A 19,006-nucleotide genomic window follows, 5' to 3' on the forward strand; every position below is an offset into this window, starting at 1 on the left:
AATGCCAATTTCAAAAGAACAGAGAAGTCATGCAGCAGCTGGACAAAGCTCATTTAATCTTTCTGCCTGCCAGTTTCTCACTTAGATTTCTCCTCTCCTCCCCTGCTCCCTTCCTGTGTATATTTGAAATTTTGTGTTTGGGTGAGGAGCAGATTGGGGAGCTTGTTCCTTGCCCAGCGCCATACTAATACAGCTGAGAAGGGAACAAGCTCCCCAGCCTGTTCCCCGTGCAGATCCACGCTCACAGTGCTGGGAGATAAGGGTCTCTCAGCCCGAGCTCCATGGTCACAGGGCTCAGGCTGGAAGACCCTTATCTCCAAGTGCCAACTCCATGGTCATTGGACCAGCACTGGGAGATAAGGATCTCCCAGTCCCTAATTGCAAACTTGGAGTGAGGTGTGCAGGGTGCTGGGGGCGAGGGGGGAGGAGGGGAGGCTTGGAGCTCCCTGCTGCAGGGGCAGGGGGACATTGTCTTTCCTCAGGCTCTGGTGGCAGAGGGCACCTCAGGAGCAGGTAGCTGCCAGAAGCAAAGAGTAATCTCCTACCCTCTGGTGGCTGGCTGACTGGGAGTTGATTTGCTCCTGGGCAGGTGCCTAAATGAACCCTACTACACTGTTACTAATCATGAGCAAATTTACTATTTGCATTTGTAGGTAGCAAATTTACTTATGATTAGTGAGGTTTACTGTGCATTAAGCACGTACACGTGTAGATGCACACAGTTACTGCACAGTAAACTACACTTCTTTGCAGTAAAGCATCTCATTTAGATGTACTTGTGTGTGCGTTATTCTGCAAGCCCAGAAAGCATTCCATAATACTAAATGTAATGGTAAAAATATACAGGATCAATATTTCAGTAGCTTAATTAGAAAAATAGCCTATGAACTGTTCCTTATGGGAGAATTGAGCTTACTAGAAATATATACAATAGTTAGGAACAATCTTTTATTTAAGCTTAAAACTTGATGTGGTTCTCTTCACGCTGTATAAAGGCAAAGCAAAATGACACCTACAGTTTTCTGTTTTGTACAGCGGTACAATGTTAATGGATATCATTCACATTTTTAAGAAAAAAAGTCACCTTTAAGCTAAGGTTGAAATAGTAACACATGTGAAAGAGGGTTTTCTTAAAGGTCTTTGTTTTGCAGTGAATTGTGTGCTTAACATTACAAAAGTAAGAAAGGAATTTGATAGGAGATGCAAGCATATAAACCTTTTTTTTCAGAAATAGCAGTTACTTTTTAAAAACATGAAATAGTAAGAGGAAATTTTACACGGGAGGGGGCACCTATACATGAACGTGGAAGCTGTGCCAATGTGATGGACTACCACCGCATCAGAGCAGATAAAATTAATCGAGACTGCTGGAGGGTGACAATTATTGTCCTCTAGCAGCCTCTGGCTTCTCATATATCAGCATTCCCACACTTAAAAATGACAGCAGGAGGACTTGAACTAAAGCTTGTTGATTCGAGCTTTAGTACAAGCACCTCCACCACCATTTTTTAACACAGGGACACATACACGAGATGCAGAGCTGCTTTAACTACAGCAACTCTTGGAGCTGCTCTAATTAAAGCGCCACCACCCCCTAACCCCAGAGCACACGTAAAAGTACCCAGGGATTGTGGATAGCTCATCACCTCACTCTATTTTAAAACCAGTTTCCTATAGTCTAACTGGCTTCTGAAAAATTAACACCCTCCCGTTTACCAATACAGCAATGTGACATAAGGCTGTGATTCTTTTTGGTACTGGCTTTATTTCTACCCTAGCAAAACCCAGACTTTTGTACTAGAAAGAATGAATGTCTTCCCCACTGGCTTCCCCAGGGCTGGGGTGGTGTGGATGGTAAATCACATGGTTGAAAGTCTAGGGGTTGCAAATGTTTAGACCAAAGCAGAAGTGTTCACTGCATCGCACTGTAAGATTAAAAAGAATCTGTGAATTCTGATAAATACCTTGTCACAAGGACATGAAAAAGGCAAGGACTGGATCATCAAATAGGCATACTCTGTATTAGTGGGAGCTGATCCTGTAGGTACAAAGGCTCTCAATTAAGAGGGTGACCGGGTACTAAGTTACCAACAAGCATGTCTAAGGCCTGAGTTGTCCAGCTCCTTAAGCAGCCTGGGCTCCTGACCTTGGCACCATGGACTGTCCCTCTACACTGCCTATCCCCTAGGACATGGGCCAGGGGCGGAAGCCACAGGCCGTAGAGGGAGCACCGAGGCCCCGGCTACTACTGCATCCAGAGCTGTCAGGGAAGTTCGTCCTGGCTGAGGGCTCAGTGACTACAGACAGGGATGTCCAACCTGTGGCTCATGAGCTGATTTGGCTGAATTGAATCACGGACAGAGATCCAAATCAATTAATTGAATACCTGCCCCTGATTTGGGCCAAATCCAAATTGAATAGGGTCTGCTTCGCACACCCCTACTATAAACTAACCCCTTGTAGGCCACATGTAGCCCATGAGCCACAGGCTGGACATCCCCATTGTAGACATTCTCACATCATCTCTTGCACCTGGCACTGCTTCCTAGTCATGGACTCCACATTGATACCAATGATCACCATCCCACCCCTCCAGCCTTCTCCAGATCCACTCACTGGGATGTAGCTGCCATCAGCTCACTAAGCTGCACAGCCCTCCAGGATTCAAACGCACCAGACACTGGCAGTCACACTCCAATACTTGTTATCACAAACCTCCTGCCCGAAGGGTCTTTGTCACCCTTCCTATTTCTGTGCCTACAGGTGATGCACAGCAAAGCAGCATGGGAGAATCAGCCTGAAGAAAACCAGAGCACTGTAGAGGGATTCTTCCTGGTGGGGGTGTCTGATCAACCACAGTTGGAGCTGCTGTTTTATGTGTTTGTTTTAATCTGCTACATTATGACTCTGTTTGGGAATATCACCATCATTGTCGTCTCCCGGCTGGACCCCCGTCTCCACACTCCCATGTACTTCTTCCTCAGCAACCTCTCCTTCCTCGACATCTGCTACACCAGCAGCGTTGGCCCCCAGATGCTGGTGAACTTCCACAGTAAGCACAAGTTCATCTCCTGGGGTAGGTGCGTGGCCCAGCTCTACATCGCCTTTGGCCTGGGGTCCACCGAGTGCCTCCTGCTGGCAGTCATGGCCTTCGATCGTTACGCTGCTGTCTGCCAGCCCCTGCGCTACACAACAATTATGAGCCCTCGCCTCTGCCTGCTCATGGCTGCTGGGTCCTGGCTCACTGGCCTGGTGGCTTCACTGGCAAATACCTTGCCAACTATGCAGGTGCCCCGGTGCGGCCAGAATCACATAGATAACATCTTCTGTGAGATGCCCGCACTGCTCAAGTTGGCCTGTGTTGACACATCTATAAATGAGGCTGTGCTCTTGTCTGTAAGTGTGCTTATCCTGGTGGTGCCTGTGAGCCTCATCCTGGTCTCCTACGGCTACATTGGTACTGCCGTGGTGAGGATCCGCTCGGCTGAGGCCAGGCGCAAGGCCTTCAGCACCTGCACCTCCCACCTGGCTGTGGTGTCTCTCTTCTATGGCCCGGCCATCTACATGTACCTGCAGCCTCCCTCCAAGGATCAGGGCAAGATAGTCTCCCTGTTTTACACCATGTTCTCCCCAACGCTGAACCCCCTGATCTACACACTGAGGAACAAGGAGGTACACGGGGCCCTGAAGAGACTGCTTCGGAGAAAGCCAGACAGTCAGACCTTATAGGTTGGGATTAGTCACCAGACATGCAACCCTCTGTTCCTCTCCTGGAGCATTTCCCTTCCTTCCACTTCTAGCCTCAAGATACCCCATTCCTTTTTACTCTCTTCAATCCTTCAGGCTTCTTCTGTCTCCTGTGATACATCGCATGTAATTACCCCCAAAACTGGGTTTCATTGAAAATCAAGTTTCTGCCCCCAGAGGAGAAAAAAATCATGACCCACAGCCTGTTCTCCTCCTGATGTGACTAGGTCCATATATGGCATGTCCTCACACCAAGGTTTGCAGCGCAACAGAGGAATTCTTCTCCAGCCTGCTCTTTTCTTATCTTATCCATGGCCAGCTACTGTGTGCCACAGGCTGATCTTATTTGGCCCTTCATTTTCTTCCTGACATGTTGCCCAAAAGCAGTAAGGAAGGCATTTGCATCATAATGAGGCCTTACCTTGATCTCAGGGGGATCTGAACCCACATCTGCCACTGCAAAGTGTCCTAATCACCTGAATGTGAAGTAGGCAGAGCTGAGAAGATCCTTCACTCCTCCAGTTACAGATAGCTTACAGAGAGGAAAGGGTTGGTACAGTCCTGGAGTCCAAAGTGTGTCTGCATGAAACACATCCAGTGGACTCCCAGTTACATTTATTACTTTTATCCAATGACCATTGAATACCAAGTGCATAAACAATTTGGGGAGCAGAACCAGGACTCCTTTTCTCCCATCTCAAGGACCTCCTCCTGCAGCTACAGAATAAGGCTCCCTCTTGCATGTTCTCCTAATCATGTGACTCTTGCATCCTTTTTTTCACAGTCAGCTAGTTTCAGCATGAGGGGTGGTGCTCTCAGCCTTGGGTAGGCCACGTCTGGTGCTTCTGGCACTATTCTGAGAAGTGGGAGGTGAGAATCTCAGACTCAGAGGCCACGTCTGTATGAGTGGTGAACTGTGCAGTTGTTACTGTGCAGTCATATAGTACTTGCATACTTAGTACTCACAGTCATTTAGTCCCTGCATGGTTTTTTTCAGATGCTACTGCACAGTATCAACAAGCTACTGTGCAGTAGGGCCGTGGTAAGTTGGCCAGGCAAGCCTGGGCCCAGGCAGCCACCAGCCAAGCCCCCTGACCCTGCTGCCCCACCGCCTTCTCCTGCAGGCCAACCACTGTTGTGCTGCAGCGAAGTTCACAGCTCCTGGGTTCAGGAGCCATGGGGCTCATGAATGGCTGGGACAAAGAGCTTCCCACACTCCAGGTGTCTCTGCAGGGGTCTTTACAGGGGGGTGCCCTGGGGCCAGCTGCCTCCCCCCACACCGGCACTGTACCCCGAGTATACCCCTGGTGCATGTGTCCTAGGCACTGTGCAAGGATCTGTTTGCACAGACCGAGGGGCACCCAACCCACTACACCCTGCTGCTGCCACAGGTGAACCTACACACTTGGCATGGGACCCTGAGCTTTGACAGTGCAGGGGAAAACCCAGGCTGCCCTGCATCCTCCACCACCACCTACAGGAATACCTGCGGCTGCATTACACATTCCTACTTCCCACAGCAGAGGAGAACATCGCTGCCAGCACTGACATGTTCCTCAGCATGCGAGGGGCCCATGCCCACCTAGCTGCAGGGACATGGGCTTCTCAATAAAGTTTTGAACTTTCTCCAGTCTCCCTGCATGATGTGGGAGGGAATCAGGGAGCCAAGTGAGCATGGGTGGCCCAGGCAGGGAGGGGAAGCCAGGGCTGGGGCTGGGGCAGGAAGGTCCCTCCCCATAATGAGGGACTTACCATATGGGCAAGGTTAGCATGCCCAGTGGCTCTGGTGTGTCCCAGCTGGTGACGATGGTGTGGAGCTCCCACTGGTGTCCTTGAATCGCAGGATGCAGCATGCAGGTGCAAGGGCAGGTGGCCCCTGGGGAGGAGTTGGCATTGCTGATGCCCAGCAGTGACATGGCCGGCTGTGTCTTGGGGCTGGGGCTATCAGGGCAGGCACTGGCCCAGGCTCCCTGAGCTGCTGGTGGAGGCTATGGGGGGAGCTTGGGCATGACTGGTCAGCACGGCAGTGCAGCATAAAAGTTAGACCTTGAGGGCACAGTGGGTCACCATCCCTGACTACAATTGTCAGTCGGGGAGTGCCCACAAGTCTATGCCCTTTACGTGGCAGCTGACTGAGATCCTTGAGCTCTGGGACCCAAGCTGCACACAGCATGGGTGGCCTGCCCGAGCCCCTGCTCCAGCCTGGCACCCATGGTGATGTGTTGCCAGGGGAGGGTCCCTCAGGGCACCAGCAGTCTGTCCTGCCAAGCTCCCCCCATAGCCTCCACCAGCAGCTCAGGGAGCCTGGGCCAGTGCCTGCCTGCCTGCCCTGGCTGTCACATCCAGCCTGACAGCCCCTCATAGACATGGGCATTGGAGCACCTGCTCTGTGTGAACTGCTGCTGCACCTTTGCCTCGTCCCACAGCTTCACGAGGTCATCAGTCTCCTCCTGCAACCAGCTAGGGTGCTGGGTGGTGGGATCTGACATAGGCAGTGATAAGGCCCTCCATCAGGGCTCCTGTGCAAGCTCTCTAGGCCTCCACATGGCTGTCCCTGTGCTGCCAGGCTTGGGCAGCTGCCTGCAGTTCCAAGAGCAGGGGCATGGCACAGGAATGGGAGCTGTGCAGCAAGGCAATGCTAGACTCCTAGCAGGCTGCTGGGGGTTGTCTTTGGGCAGCTGGAGCTGTCCCTGGTGGCCAGAAGCTTCCCAAAGCTGGACCAGGGTGCTGACAGGCCTGGCAGGAGCCTGCAGCAGCCTGCAGGCCTGGACAGTAATGGGCCTGGCAGGGAAGAGCAAGTGGGGCAACTGCCCTGGGCGCTGAAGCAAAGGGGCACCAATAGGCAGCATGGGACAGAGCCACAAGTTGCTCATTTGGGATTGGGTGCAAGGACTGGGGAAAGGCAGCTCCCACTGCTCTGTGCACTCCCAGGCAAGCATGGGGGAGCATGTACCCCCCAGGTCTGCATGCGGGGCAAGGGCAGGCTGCTGCTGCGAGCTTTGCCCCAGGCACCAAACTTTGTTGCTACCACACCGTGCATTACTACACAGTAATTACTCATGAATATATTTGCTATTTGCATTTGCAGGTAGCAAATTTGCTCACGAGTAGCAACTTTTATTGCACAGTGTGCACATGTGTAGATGTGCACACTAACTGTGCAGTAAACTATGCTACTGCACAGTTAACTGTCTCTTATAGATGCACCCAGAGAGTATCAGTTTGAAAAGCAGAAGACTGAGACAGGGGCCATGGTAAAGGTGTATAAAATCATGAGGGGTATGGATGTAGTGAACAGGGAACTGTTGGTCACCAGGTCCAGAACACTGGAAGTAAGGGATGCCTGCTGAAATTAGTAGGCAACAGGTTTACAACTAACAAGAAAAATATTTAATTTATGCAAAGTGGAGTTAACTTGGAATTCATTGCCACAGCAGGTGGGGGGGGCAAAAAAAAAATCCAGGTTCAATTTAGAAAAGATATTTCCAATTACCACATGCCTAGAAGTGGGGTAGGGGTAGGGGGTGAGAGTCTTCTCTGCTGCTGGGACCTTGGTTGTTCCCTAGCTACCCCACAAAGTGCCCCCAGTACCCCAGTATTGTGTGCTTCCCCCAACAGTGCCCTGAAGCAGTGAGCTGTGAGCACGTGTGGTTTACAAAGCAATAATTGGAAGTGCAGACAATTTAGAAAATATATTTCCAATTGCCACATGTGGAGTGAGGGAGAGACCTAGGCATATCTCAAAACAGATATGTGGCTGGGGAGGCGAGATCAGGAAGACCTACAGCCCCAGAAAAATGGATCCATAAAAAGGAAGAACACAGTGGACACTAATAGAGTTTCACTGATAGGGTGAATGTAAATAGGCCACTGATTTACGTGATCTGAGGATATGGCATATGGCAGTGTGAATGTAGTGCCTGTGAGAGAAGCAGAACTGGACGTCAGCGCAGATTAGTACAGTACATTACAATTACAATTGTATTGTACTGTACATTACAATTACATTACAATTTACTAACGGGAAACGGTTTCAGTCCAACAAAAATTAATTGTAATTAACCTGATCCTTCAATGATGAGATGAACTACCCGACATGTAGTAGAAACAATTTTGATCCTTTCCACCTGGTGTGTAATGGCTACATTACAACAGAAATTACACATATTTCTCAGTGAATGCAGGTGGCACCTGGTGGACAAATCATGTCAGAACTGGGAACACGGCGATTTCAGCTGTGTGAGAGAATACATGTAATGAAACTATCATGATAAAAATATTCCTGCTGGAACAATTGGCCACGCTAAAAATTATAAGGGGCCAGAGGTGGTCTAAGTTACCATGATAAATCGAAATCTACCCCAATAAAAAAAGTCAATGTATATTCTCAGATGCAACTAACCTAGTAAAACGGTTATTTTTGGTGCCGTTTTGTGACATGTATCTAAACAACGCATAACATGTACAAGCACCCTTAGTGTCTCAAGTAATGCTGCTCCTGGGGGCAGTGTTAAGCATGATATTGCTTCAAATGTGGGGTCAGGAAAGCAACAGGGACCTGAGAAAAGAGCCAGTCTCAGAACACCCAACATTTTGCAGTTGCTGAACGTCCTCTTACAATGGGTGCAAGTTATGGCTCAGCTTCCCCCTGCCGTCTGCGTTCCCGCTCACATGAGATTTCAGCGCACCAACTGCCCCTTTGGGAAGTTTGTTAGCAGTCGGTTCTCAACAAGTGGTAAGGAAAAACAATGAAGCCAAACGAAGAACGCGGTGACGCTGGGGTCTGGGAAAAAAAGAAGGTTTGTAGGAAACCACATGCCACAGTAGCTAAGCAGCCCTAGGGGACATGCTGTAACCACTGATTCAGCAACATAACCTCGCACCCTCCCTCTGGCAGCAATCCGAGGATCAGCTCCTGCTACTATATGGTGCTGTTGTGGGTGAGTTACATTTTGGGAAAGAGCACTCCGAGCATCACATCTACTTTAAAGGTCCTCAGACTACTTCAGACGGCCCCTGTCCTTGATTTGTGCTGTGAGCGGTGTCTTGAGTGTGGTCTCTGTCACCTTTGGGTCTGAGCCCCTCTCCACCCTGCTCATGGACCCGTGTTGGGGGCTCTTCACTTAGGAAGGAGCCTAAGGTCCTGTTGTCCACATGAGCTGCCATATAGGGACTTCCTACTCCTCCCCCGACAAATATTAAAGCTGAATTTAAGGAACCTTGCATCTCTGAGAATCCAAGCCCCTTCCCTTCTCCCTTAGGGGTGAGTAAGAATTTGGCTGGGGAACTGGAGAGAACAGGAACAAAGTGCTTGGGGCAGAGCAGGACTCTGCGTCCCCATCCCCCTGACTCTTTCTTTCTTCCAGATAGTCTGTGGCCCATTCACAGCACAGCCAAATTTCCTCTTCTCCATAGGTCTTCCCACGCTTTAGGGAACATGGGGTGGCAATGAAGCAAAAGTGGGAGTAGTCTCCACTTCCAGTAACAAACACCCACTAGCTAGGGGATTTTCTGACTAGCACTCCAGGAACTTGCACTGAGTTCAAGTACCTTCCTGATGGAGCAAGATTGTGTTAAGCAGGAGTAACCAGAGAAGATCCCTTGTGAGCAAACTAAGGAAGATTGGGATTTAACAAGTAGGAGGGCCCAAATGCTGCATACACCAGCTTCAGCTCTGGCACTGCCAGTGCCCTGCCTACAAGGGGTCAAGTACACCCGACCAAAGCCCCCTTGCTAACCTGTCACTGAGCAGAGAACCGAACCCTGCTCCCCCAGTCCCAGGTCTAACTTGCGGGGACAGCCTCCCTCATCCCTCACCACATGCCTGTCCTCCAGCTCAAAAGGATCCCTCTTGGCTTCTCACTTCTTCCTGCCCTGTTCCTGCATCCATTCCCTGGGTCCTCATCCCTCAGATCCCCTGCTGCTGCCTGCTTACCCCTGGAGGAGTCACTATGGTCACCCTTGGTTGGCACTGGGGGGATCTGAGGCAGGAATCAACCCCTGTGACTTCAGTGGGGTCACTCCTCTTCAAGGGAAAAGAGAATTTTCCCTACTTACTTTAGGAGGGTGACACTGGGTCAACAGTGGGATGAGTGAGGCGAGATCTCCAATTTCCTTCCAATGGATGAGGTCAAGATTTGGAGGAATGAAGGAAAGACACACGGGGCAGCATGAAATGATTCATTTGTGTGCAGCAGCATTCTCTAATTCATACATGAATAACCGTCTCATGTGGATAAGTAAGAAACTCCTCCTAAAAGCAGAATGCACCACACTTGTCCACAGGTGTGTCTCTCTGAAGCTGGGGAGGTTCCCAACTGAAGGGTCCCAACCGACTCGAAGGACGCTGGCCACATCCACTAGGGCAAGTCTACATTCCCGTTCGCTTCTCCAGCCCTGCCTCCTCTCCTGAGCCTTGAACGTGCCCTCAGTTGGGTTCCTTAAGGTTTATTTCTGAACTGGGCACAACAACTTCTTAATGAGCTGCCTTCACTTTCCAAAGGGCTCTCAGAAGCTGCTTCCTAGGAGAAGGACCATCTCCCGTTCCCAGCCTCTGCAGTCTAAGCAAAGGGAGCATCTCCAGACTACAATCTCTATCACCACAAGGATTACCAGTCTCACACTTCTGGGCACTTTTCCTGGCTCCCAGGCTGGCTGGCTGGCTGGCCAAGGGGGCTAGGGTGGCAGCAGGTGAGTGTCCTATGTCCACCACGTGAACAGTCTAACCCCAATATTAATGTACATGTTGATCAGACTGTGCGCTGCTTAAGAGTGCCACTATGGGGTACTTACCTCTAGAGGCTACTAGTGCCCACACCCTCTGGTCTCTCCCCTATTCAGCAGTCTCACCTGCCATGTTGTGCTCTCAGAAGTAGTAGTGGAGGCTGCACAGAGGGCAAGGCACACTTCGGAAGAGGTGGCCCTCCTGGCCTTCTCCCAGTTTTACTCACGCTGAGCCCCCAGGCTCAGGGCCCCCTGTCCACAGCTGCAAGCTCCTGGCTCGGCTCCAGTCACACCCATGGCCTCAGATTCCAGCTCCCGAATATATCCACTACATAGGCAGCTGGGAGCCTTGAGTCCTGCTTTTTCGCTGACATCTCCTGCCTTACAGTCCAGGAAAGCACAACCTCATGTGGGCACAGAAGGTACTTTAACGCCCCTGCTTTAGTGTCTGGGCAAGCTGGGTCTCATACGGCCACAAAACCTACCCTAATCTTTATCCCCTGTCCGCTCAGCACAATTTCAAGTTCCAGGTCTCCCCAGTCACCCCTTTCAGTGGTCTCTGCCTCCCCTACAGCCACAACCCAGCCCTCCGGGGAACACGAGAACTACAAAATTCAAGTCCCAGTCCCAGTTCAAAGGAACGTCCCGCATGGGGGTCTCCATGCCCCTCGGTGGTGGGCTCCAGGTAGACAGGAAAACACAACCCAAAGTGGCCAGGGTGCTCAGCTTGCTTCCCAAACAGGTCCCTAGCTTCTCTTCACTGGGGGATGCCTCCTGAGTCCTCTCACCGCAGGCTGGACTCTGGTCCTGGTGCCTCTCAGAGAAGATCCCATGCCTGAAAGCTTCCACAGCCGGACGGCTCCCTGGCCTGAGGCTTGGCTTTATACAGCGATCACTGGGTGACAAGACCCCTCTACTTCTGCCCCTGCATCACCTGGACCCTGTGACCAGCTTTCTTCAGGTTCCCCGCCTGTGAGTTTGCACCACCGGCGCGCAGGCAGAAGACACACGGAGATGAAGTGGAAGGAAGGGAGAGCAGAGCAGGGAATCAGAACCAAGGAAACTGGGGGGGAGAGACCTCTCCCAGGGGCAGGATGCACCAGCAAACACATAAAAGGTAAGAAAAGACAGGGTGGAGGGAGAAGGGTGAAGAAGGGGAGAGCGGCTGTGTACCCCTGGACAGCCATTCCCACTCTGGTAACGGGTAGGGTCCTTCTTACACACAGTGAATAACTGAGCAATGAAAATAGCCCGGGAGCCTGGGTTCCCAGCGCTGCACGGCTCTAACCATTCAACTCCACGCTCCTCTCACACAAGGGAGATTCCTCGAGTCTGACTCTCAGCCGCACCCTCGGGGTCCCACTTCCCCTCACGCTCAGCTCCTCGTTCTCACGTCCACACAGCTCCGCTGCACGTTGTTTTCCGCCCTGCGTTCAGGACAGGGAAACAGGCTAACGGCTTTCCCAGCTCCTCTCACAGTCACATAAAGACAAGAGACACAGAAGAGCAGCTCACCACCCGGGGTGGCCGTGACACAAAGGACAGTGCCATCTGCTCTCCTGCCAATGGTGGTGTGCGGTCAGCCTGGCTGTAGCGCCATAAATGTGGTGTGCCAGTCCTGGCTGTAGCGCCATAAATAAAAGGGGCCTCTGGTCCCTGCCATGGCTTTCCCATCCCCATCCCTCACTCTTCCACTCCTGTTTAAAAAGACAGGGCTGGACAGCTCTCTACGTGCTGCGGGGACTGAGTTGATTTAACAAGTGCCAAGGCAGGCCGGAGGGCTGGGAAATGAGACTGGAAGCAGGGGGAGCCTGTGGTGGGGCAGGACCCATATGCTGCGCACAGCGCTGTGACCGGATGTGGGAAAGGCCCATGGGTGAGAGGTCACTTCCCCGGCGCTCCCTCGGGGGGTCCCACTGGTGCAGGAGCCTCGGGCTGTGTTTGGGATGCTGCTCCCCCGGGGTCCATGCCTGCCCCAGCCGAGTGCCCAGTGCCACGCACCCCTCCATCTCCCATCCGCGCTCTGCTCCACCCTCTCCCGCCCCCTGGCTTCCTCCCCCAATGGCCATGGCTTTTAATGCTGGGGAGAGGGATCCTGAGCTGTGGATGGGAGCCAAGCAGAGCCACAGACATGGGGCTTCAGACCTGAGCTAGCATCTCTGCAGGACAGAGACCGGGCTCTTCATGAGCCCGAAGAGAGCAGGGCTAGGCTGCACAGCCTTGCAGACAGATGGCCATGCACTCCTGCACCCGCTTCCCTTCTGCAGACTTTTCCAACTCAGGCTTTTTATCTCTCTGCATATCTCTCTATCTCAATTTGTCTCCTACTTTCTGTCTCTCTCCCTCTCCCCCTCTGTGTATGCCTCTCCATCCTTTTCTCTCTGTTACCATTTGTGTCCTCTCACTCACCACTTTCTCTCTCCCAACCAATTTTTTATCCATGTCTTTCTCTCCTACGGTATCCTTCTACTTTCCTTTATCCCCTCTAGATCCTTTGCTGCATCCATTTTTTCATCTATACAACAGATTTCAGACTCTCTTCAACTCTTTTTCTACTCATCTACCCACCTTTTTAGTTCATTCTTTCTATACCTTTCAATTGCTATATCTTTTTCTCTCACTCTGTTTTCTTTCTTTTTATTAATTTATCACTCCCCTCTTCTCTTACAAACATCCACCCATCTCTGTGTTTTTCTTTCTCTGTATCCCCTGACTGGCAGCGATCCAGCCACTGTCTCCTTACAGCTTCTTCATCTCTCCCTCTCTCACATGCACTTTGTCCTGGGCACAGCTGGCATTTCTTATTCTCCCATCAACAATATCAGTGGGCTCTGAGGAGGCTGATCCAGTGGAGACAGACATGGCACACCCCTGCCTGGCAGCAGTGCACTAACAGAAAGGTCTGCATTGTCACCAGGTCCCTTACTCAAAATCAAACTTTGATACTAGGACTGGGGACCTCACGCCAGGGTGACGCTGGTTCTTAGGGGCTGTGCTTCTCTCTGACCGAGCCTTCCCCCAAGCCACCTAGCCACTGGGATGTGAAGCAGCCCTTGATGCTCTCAACTTCCAAGGCCAGCTTCAAGCTTCTCGGCATGCAGACAGGACAGCTAGATTTACCCTGCCTATGGTGCTTAGAAGCTACTGCAGCTCCACAGCCAGGGGCTACCATCTCCCTGACAAGAGGGAGATCAGAGATCACGGATCCGGGATCTTCCCACTAACCTGAAACATAGGGCACTGTCCAGGCAGGCGAGAACCAGCATGAAATGGAGGTGAGTCTGAGTAACACAGGGGAGAGTTCACCATAGCTATGGGGTGAGGGGTGGGAAGAGCAGAATGGCTGGAGGGAAAGACGGGCCGACTTCCTCGGGCTAATATCGTGATAATGGGAGTGACTGAGTGACTGACTGACTATGAGCTATATGGCAGGGTATGGACAGTTAGATCAGTGAAGCCCCCCTGAAAAGCCCAGCACTGCTCGTGCTGTTACTGGATAGAGCCAGGGAAAGTCTCAACTGCGCATCTGCATCTCATGGCACCGCTGCTCTGGCTGTGCAGACCCTCGGGCGAGTCCAGATGGGTGCAGGATTTCCAGTACAGCATCTACTTGGCAGATCTGGGCATGGAATATTTTCCAGGCTCTTTCTCTATTCTTTGCTCCAGTTTTACTCTGTTCCTCACAGTCTGTCTCAAGGACAGACAGTCAGGTGGGGTTTATACTGAATCTCTATCAGGACAAGACTCAAGGGAAGTTCTGTAGCTCATTTTCCCAGGGGTTATACATGCATACAGTGAGAGACTGTTTCCGCCTGAGCTGAGATTAGGGTCCTACTGTGACAGGCACTACACAGACACATAGGGAGAGGCAGCCCCTGCCCCAGTTGAGATGAGAGCCCTGTTTGCTGAGCTCTGCACAAACACCCAAGCAGAGCAATTCCTTAATTCAGTTGACACATGGTCCAGGTGCTGCACATACAAGCCTGGAGAGAGGCAGACCCCTGACAATCAAAGGACCCCAATGTAACTGAATAAGTAGTACGATGGAGTGGGGAAATAATTTTTATTCTAGATTTATAGAGAGTAGATTTATACTCAGGGACTGACCAGAGACCTCATACGGAGCCTGCAGAAGGACAGGGGATAGAATTCGAGTCTTTTGAATCCTCACCCTGGTATAAGCCATAAAACCACCCTCCCAGAAACTTTCTCTGTTACTAACCACTCTCTTTCATGCCTCTTACAAGGCCATCACTTCAACTGAGAAAATTCAGCCAGGCAGCAATGGCTGGTTTGGAAGAGCTGTATGAGAGCGAAAGTTTTCCTTGGCGCGGCCCCAGTGACTCCCCATGCATGCCTTGGCTTCTTTGAAAGATTTGCAAATAATTCAGGGAGTTTGTTTCTTAACACCTATAAAATAGGCTGATGAGGAAGTCCTGTATTTTAGGTTTTCTCCTATCCTTGTTTTCATTTTTCTTGCTTAATGCTGATTTCAAAGGAACAGGGAAGTCATGCAGCAGCTGGACAAAGCTGATTTAATCTTTCTGGCTACCTGGTTTCTCACTTAGATTTCTCCTCTCCTCCTCTGCTCTCTTCCCGGGTATATTTGAAATATTGTGTTTGGAAGTGTAAACCCCTCAGGAAATCCCTGTGCTGTCTCCTGGGAGTTAAGTATATTTGTGAGACTCTTTGCCCACTTTGATAGCTCTGTATGGCTAGGGCTGCTTTAGGGGAGATCAGAAGAAAGAGGAGTGAGGCAGGAGGTGAGGACAGAGGCAAAGTGAAAAGCTGGAACTTACTAAAATGGACTAAGCAAGAATATGATGAGCGCTTGATCTGTGCACACTGATAGCTGTTGGCCCGCAAAGGAATTAAATGTAGGAGTTTCAGGGTTATATTTTGACAGCCACTGTTTTCAGCAATATGAGTCCTCCCATAGGGCAAAAGCAAATATAACTGACATTCTCAAAATATGAATAATGCTAGCAAATAAAGAATAACATTGTGTATCCAGCTGTAGAAGGACTGATATTTAGGTTAAAGGTCTGCATGGATGCTTCAGAGACAGAACGATGCAGGTAGACATTATTTTTACCAATGCAATTCTATGAATGGAAACTATGCTGCAGGGTCTTTGACCTGCACACTCATTGCTTTGCTGGTCTGATCAACCCTGGCAGGGGCCCCCACAGTTTACGCTCTACTCCCATCTCTCAGCAGGTCCCTTAGGAACATACCCCTAGGAAGTCTGGTCAGAGAGGCGGTGTACTTTCGCACAGAAAAGGAATATACTTCAAGGGCTTGGTCACGTCCCACTAGCATTCACAGGTCTTTGCTTCTTGTTGCATGCCAGCTTCAGGTCCATTCACCCTGTTTCTCCTCTATAATTTCTAAGTTCCCCATAGCCAATATCCACAACTGCTGGGGAACAACTGTAACCATGGATTATAGATAACCCATCACTTGATTCCATTTTTATTTCAGTTTCCTACAGTCTAACTCGCCTCTGAAAAGTTCGCACCTTCCACCAGAAACATTTACAAATACAGTAATTTGGCATGAAGCTGTGATTCTTTTTTCTGCTTGCTTTATTTCTAGGCTAATAAAATCTGGACTTTTATACTAAAACGAAAGAACATCTCCTCCTGTAATCCACTGACTCACCAGGGCCTGTGGTGGTATGGATGCTAAGGCACATGGTTGGCAATCCAGATGTTGCAAACTTTGAGGCCAAAGCAGAAGATCTCACTGCATGGCCCTGTGAGATTACAATGATTCCATGAATTCTGCTAAGTACCTTGCCACAAGGACATAAAAAAGGCAAGGACTGAATCACCAAATCGGCATGCTCTGCATTAGTGGGAGCTGGCCCTGTGAGTACAACGGATCTCAAGAAAGAGGGTGGCCAGGTACTCATCTACCAACAATCATGTTGGTAGACCCGGCTCCATAAGGAGCTGGGGCTGGGTGCCTCCATCCCTGACCTTGGCACCATGGACTTTCCTTCTGCACCACCTGCCCCTGAGAAAGTGGCAGGAAGTAGGAAACACAAATGCTATAGGGACCACGGAGGCCCCTGCTGCTACTACAGCCAGAGCAGTGGGGGATGTTGCTGCTGGGTGAGGACTCAGAGACTACAAACTAGGGCTGTGCAAAGCTTTAGTCCCTGATTCAATTAGGTGGAGATTCTGAATCTGAATTGAATCAGCGGACCCTTTAATCTCTCCGAATCGATTCAGAGAGATTTGGAGATTCAGACATAGACACAGCTTTAAATTTTTTTTCTACATACCTCTAGGTAGCAGGGGCTCATGAGTGCTGCAATGCTGGGATGAAGCACTTCCAGTCCACTTCCGGGTCTGCAAGGGAGCACGCTGAGGGGCCCCCCGTGCGCCCCAGACTCAGTGACGTGTGCCTCTGAGCACACGGAGGGCCCCCTGCACTCCTGTGGGGTGCTCCATGTGCCCCAGCATCGCAGCGTTCATGAGCCGTGCTGGTACCTTGAGGTATGTGGAAACAACATTGAAAGCTGTGTTTATGACCAAATCACTGATTCTCCAAATCAGCATCAAATCTTCAGATTCAGCTGAATCAAATCAGGGACAGCGATCTGAATCAAAAATTGAATCACTGTCCCTGATTCGGGCCGGATCTGAATCTGAATCCAATAGGGCCCACTTCACACACCCCTGCTACAAACTAACCCCTTGCAGGCCACACGCAGCCCACAAGCTACAGGCTGGACAGCCCCGTTATAGACATTTGCACATCATCTCTTACACTTGCCACCATTTCCTAGTCATGGATTCAACAGCGCTACCAAGGCACGCAATCCCAGCCCTCCAGCCTTTTCCAGACCCACTCACTGGGGTGTAGCTACCATCTGCTCACTGAGCTGCACAGCCCTCCAGGATTCACGTGCACCAGACACGGCCAGTCACTCCCATACCTCCTGCCCGAAGGGTCTTTGTCACCCTTGGTCTTTCTGTGCCTACAGGTGATGCGCAGCAAAGCAGCATGGCAGAATCAGCCTGAAGGAAACCAGAGCACCACTGAGGAATTCATCCTGCTGGGGATGTCGGATCAACCACAGCTGGAGCTGCTGCTGTTTGTGCTCATTTTAATCTGCTACGTTGTGACACTACTTGGGAATGTCACCATCATTGTCGTCTCCCGGCTGGACCCCCGTCTCCACACTCCCATGTACTTCTTCCTCAGCAACCTCTCCTTCCTCGACATCTGCTACACCACCAGCCTTGGCCCCCAGATGCTGGTGAACTTCCTCAGTACGCGCAAGGCCATCTCCTGGAGTGGCTGCGTGGCCCAGCTCTACATCTCTCTCAGCCTGGGTTGCACCGAGTGCTTCCTGCTGGCAGTCATGGCCTACGACCGCTACGCTGCTATCTGCCAGCCCCTGAGCTATGCAGCAATTATGAGCCCTCGCCTCTGCCTGCTCATGGCTGCCGGATCCTGGCTCAGTGGCCTGGTCATTTCACTGGTACACACTTTGCCAACTCTGCAGGTGCCCCGGTGCGGCCACAACCGTATTGATCACATCTTCTGTGAGGTGCCCGCACTGCTCAAGTTGGCCTGTGTTGACACCTCCTTAAATGAGGCGGCGCTCTTGTCTATAAGTGTGTTTGTCCTGGTGGTGCCTGTGAGCCTCATCCTGGTCTCCTACGGCTACATTGCTGCTGCCGCGGTGAGGATCCGCTCGGCTGAGGCCAGGCGCAAGGCCTTCAGCACCTGCACCTCCCACCTGGCTGTGGTGTCTCTCTTCTATGGCCCCGGCATCTACACGTACCTGCAGCCTCCCTCCAAGGGTCAGGGCAAGATAGTCTCCCTGTTTTACACCATGGTCACCCCCATGCTGAACCCCCTGATCTACACACTGAGGAACAAGGAGGTACACGGGGCCCTGAGGAGGCTGCTTCGGAGAAACCCAGCCACGTAGGCCTTTTAAGCTGGGGTTAGTTTCTTGACATGCAACCCTCTGTTCCATATGCCTCCTGGATCATTTCCCTTCCTTCCACTTCTATCCCCAAAATATCCTACCCCTTTTTAATTCCTTGAATCCTTCAGGTGTCTTCTTGCCTGTGACCCATCACATTAAGTCACGAAATCACCCATAGGCTTAGTCTTCATCAGAAACCAAGTTTGTGTTCACAGGAGAGGAACAACCGTGACCCACAGCCTCTTCTCCTCCGGATGGGACTATGTCCATATGTGGGATGGCTTCACACCAGGCCCCTTGCCGCAAAGGTTGAATTTTACTTCAGCCTGGGTGATGTGCTCATTTCCTATCTTATCCATGGCCAGCTACCACGTGCCACAGGCCGATCTTATCTGGCCCTTCATTTTCCTCCTAACACAGTGCCCAAAAGCAGTAAGGAAGACATTTGCGTCATAATGAGGCCTCACCTCATTCTCAGGGGAATTTGAACCCGCATCTGGAACTGCCTTGCATGGTCTCTTGACCACCCGAGCATGAAGTAGGCAGAGCTGAGAAAATACTCCACTCCTCCAGTTACAATTG

General features: G+C 51.0%; 2 protein-coding genes across 2 annotated transcripts; both read left to right on the forward strand.

Moving 5' to 3' along the window:
• The first annotated feature begins 2,766 nt into the window (after nt 1-2,766).
• LOC149852793 (olfactory receptor 2G3-like) lies at nt 2,767-3,729 on the forward strand. Its single transcript, XM_090028423.1, has one exon. It carries the CDS (start codon nt 2,767-2,769, stop codon nt 3,727-3,729), a length of 963 nt encoding a protein of 320 aa, XP_089884549.1.
• Nucleotides 3,730-17,470: 13,741 nt separating this feature from the next.
• LOC149852794 (olfactory receptor 2G3-like) lies at nt 17,471-18,424 on the forward strand. Its single transcript, XM_090028424.1, has one exon. It carries the CDS (start codon nt 17,471-17,473, stop codon nt 18,422-18,424), a length of 954 nt encoding a protein of 317 aa, XP_089884550.1.
• The last annotated feature ends 582 nt before the right edge of the window (nt 18,425-19,006 follow it).

Source organism: Crocodylus siamensis, chromosome 15 (genome assembly GCF_052110815.1).
Source record: "Crocodylus siamensis isolate JL-2025a chromosome 15, ASM5211081v1, whole genome shotgun sequence".
NCBI classification, from domain to species: domain Eukaryota; kingdom Metazoa; phylum Chordata; order Crocodylia; family Crocodylidae; genus Crocodylus; species Crocodylus siamensis.

What these genes read in the sequence shown, in the direction of transcription:
- LOC149852794 (XM_090028424.1), top strand. Translation starts at nt 17,471, where the DNA reads ATGCGCAGCAAAGCAGCATGGCAGAATCAGCCTGAAGGAAACCAGAGC.
- LOC149852793 (XM_090028423.1), top strand. Translation starts at nt 2,767, where the DNA reads ATGCACAGCAAAGCAGCATGGGAGAATCAGCCTGAAGAAAACCAGAGC.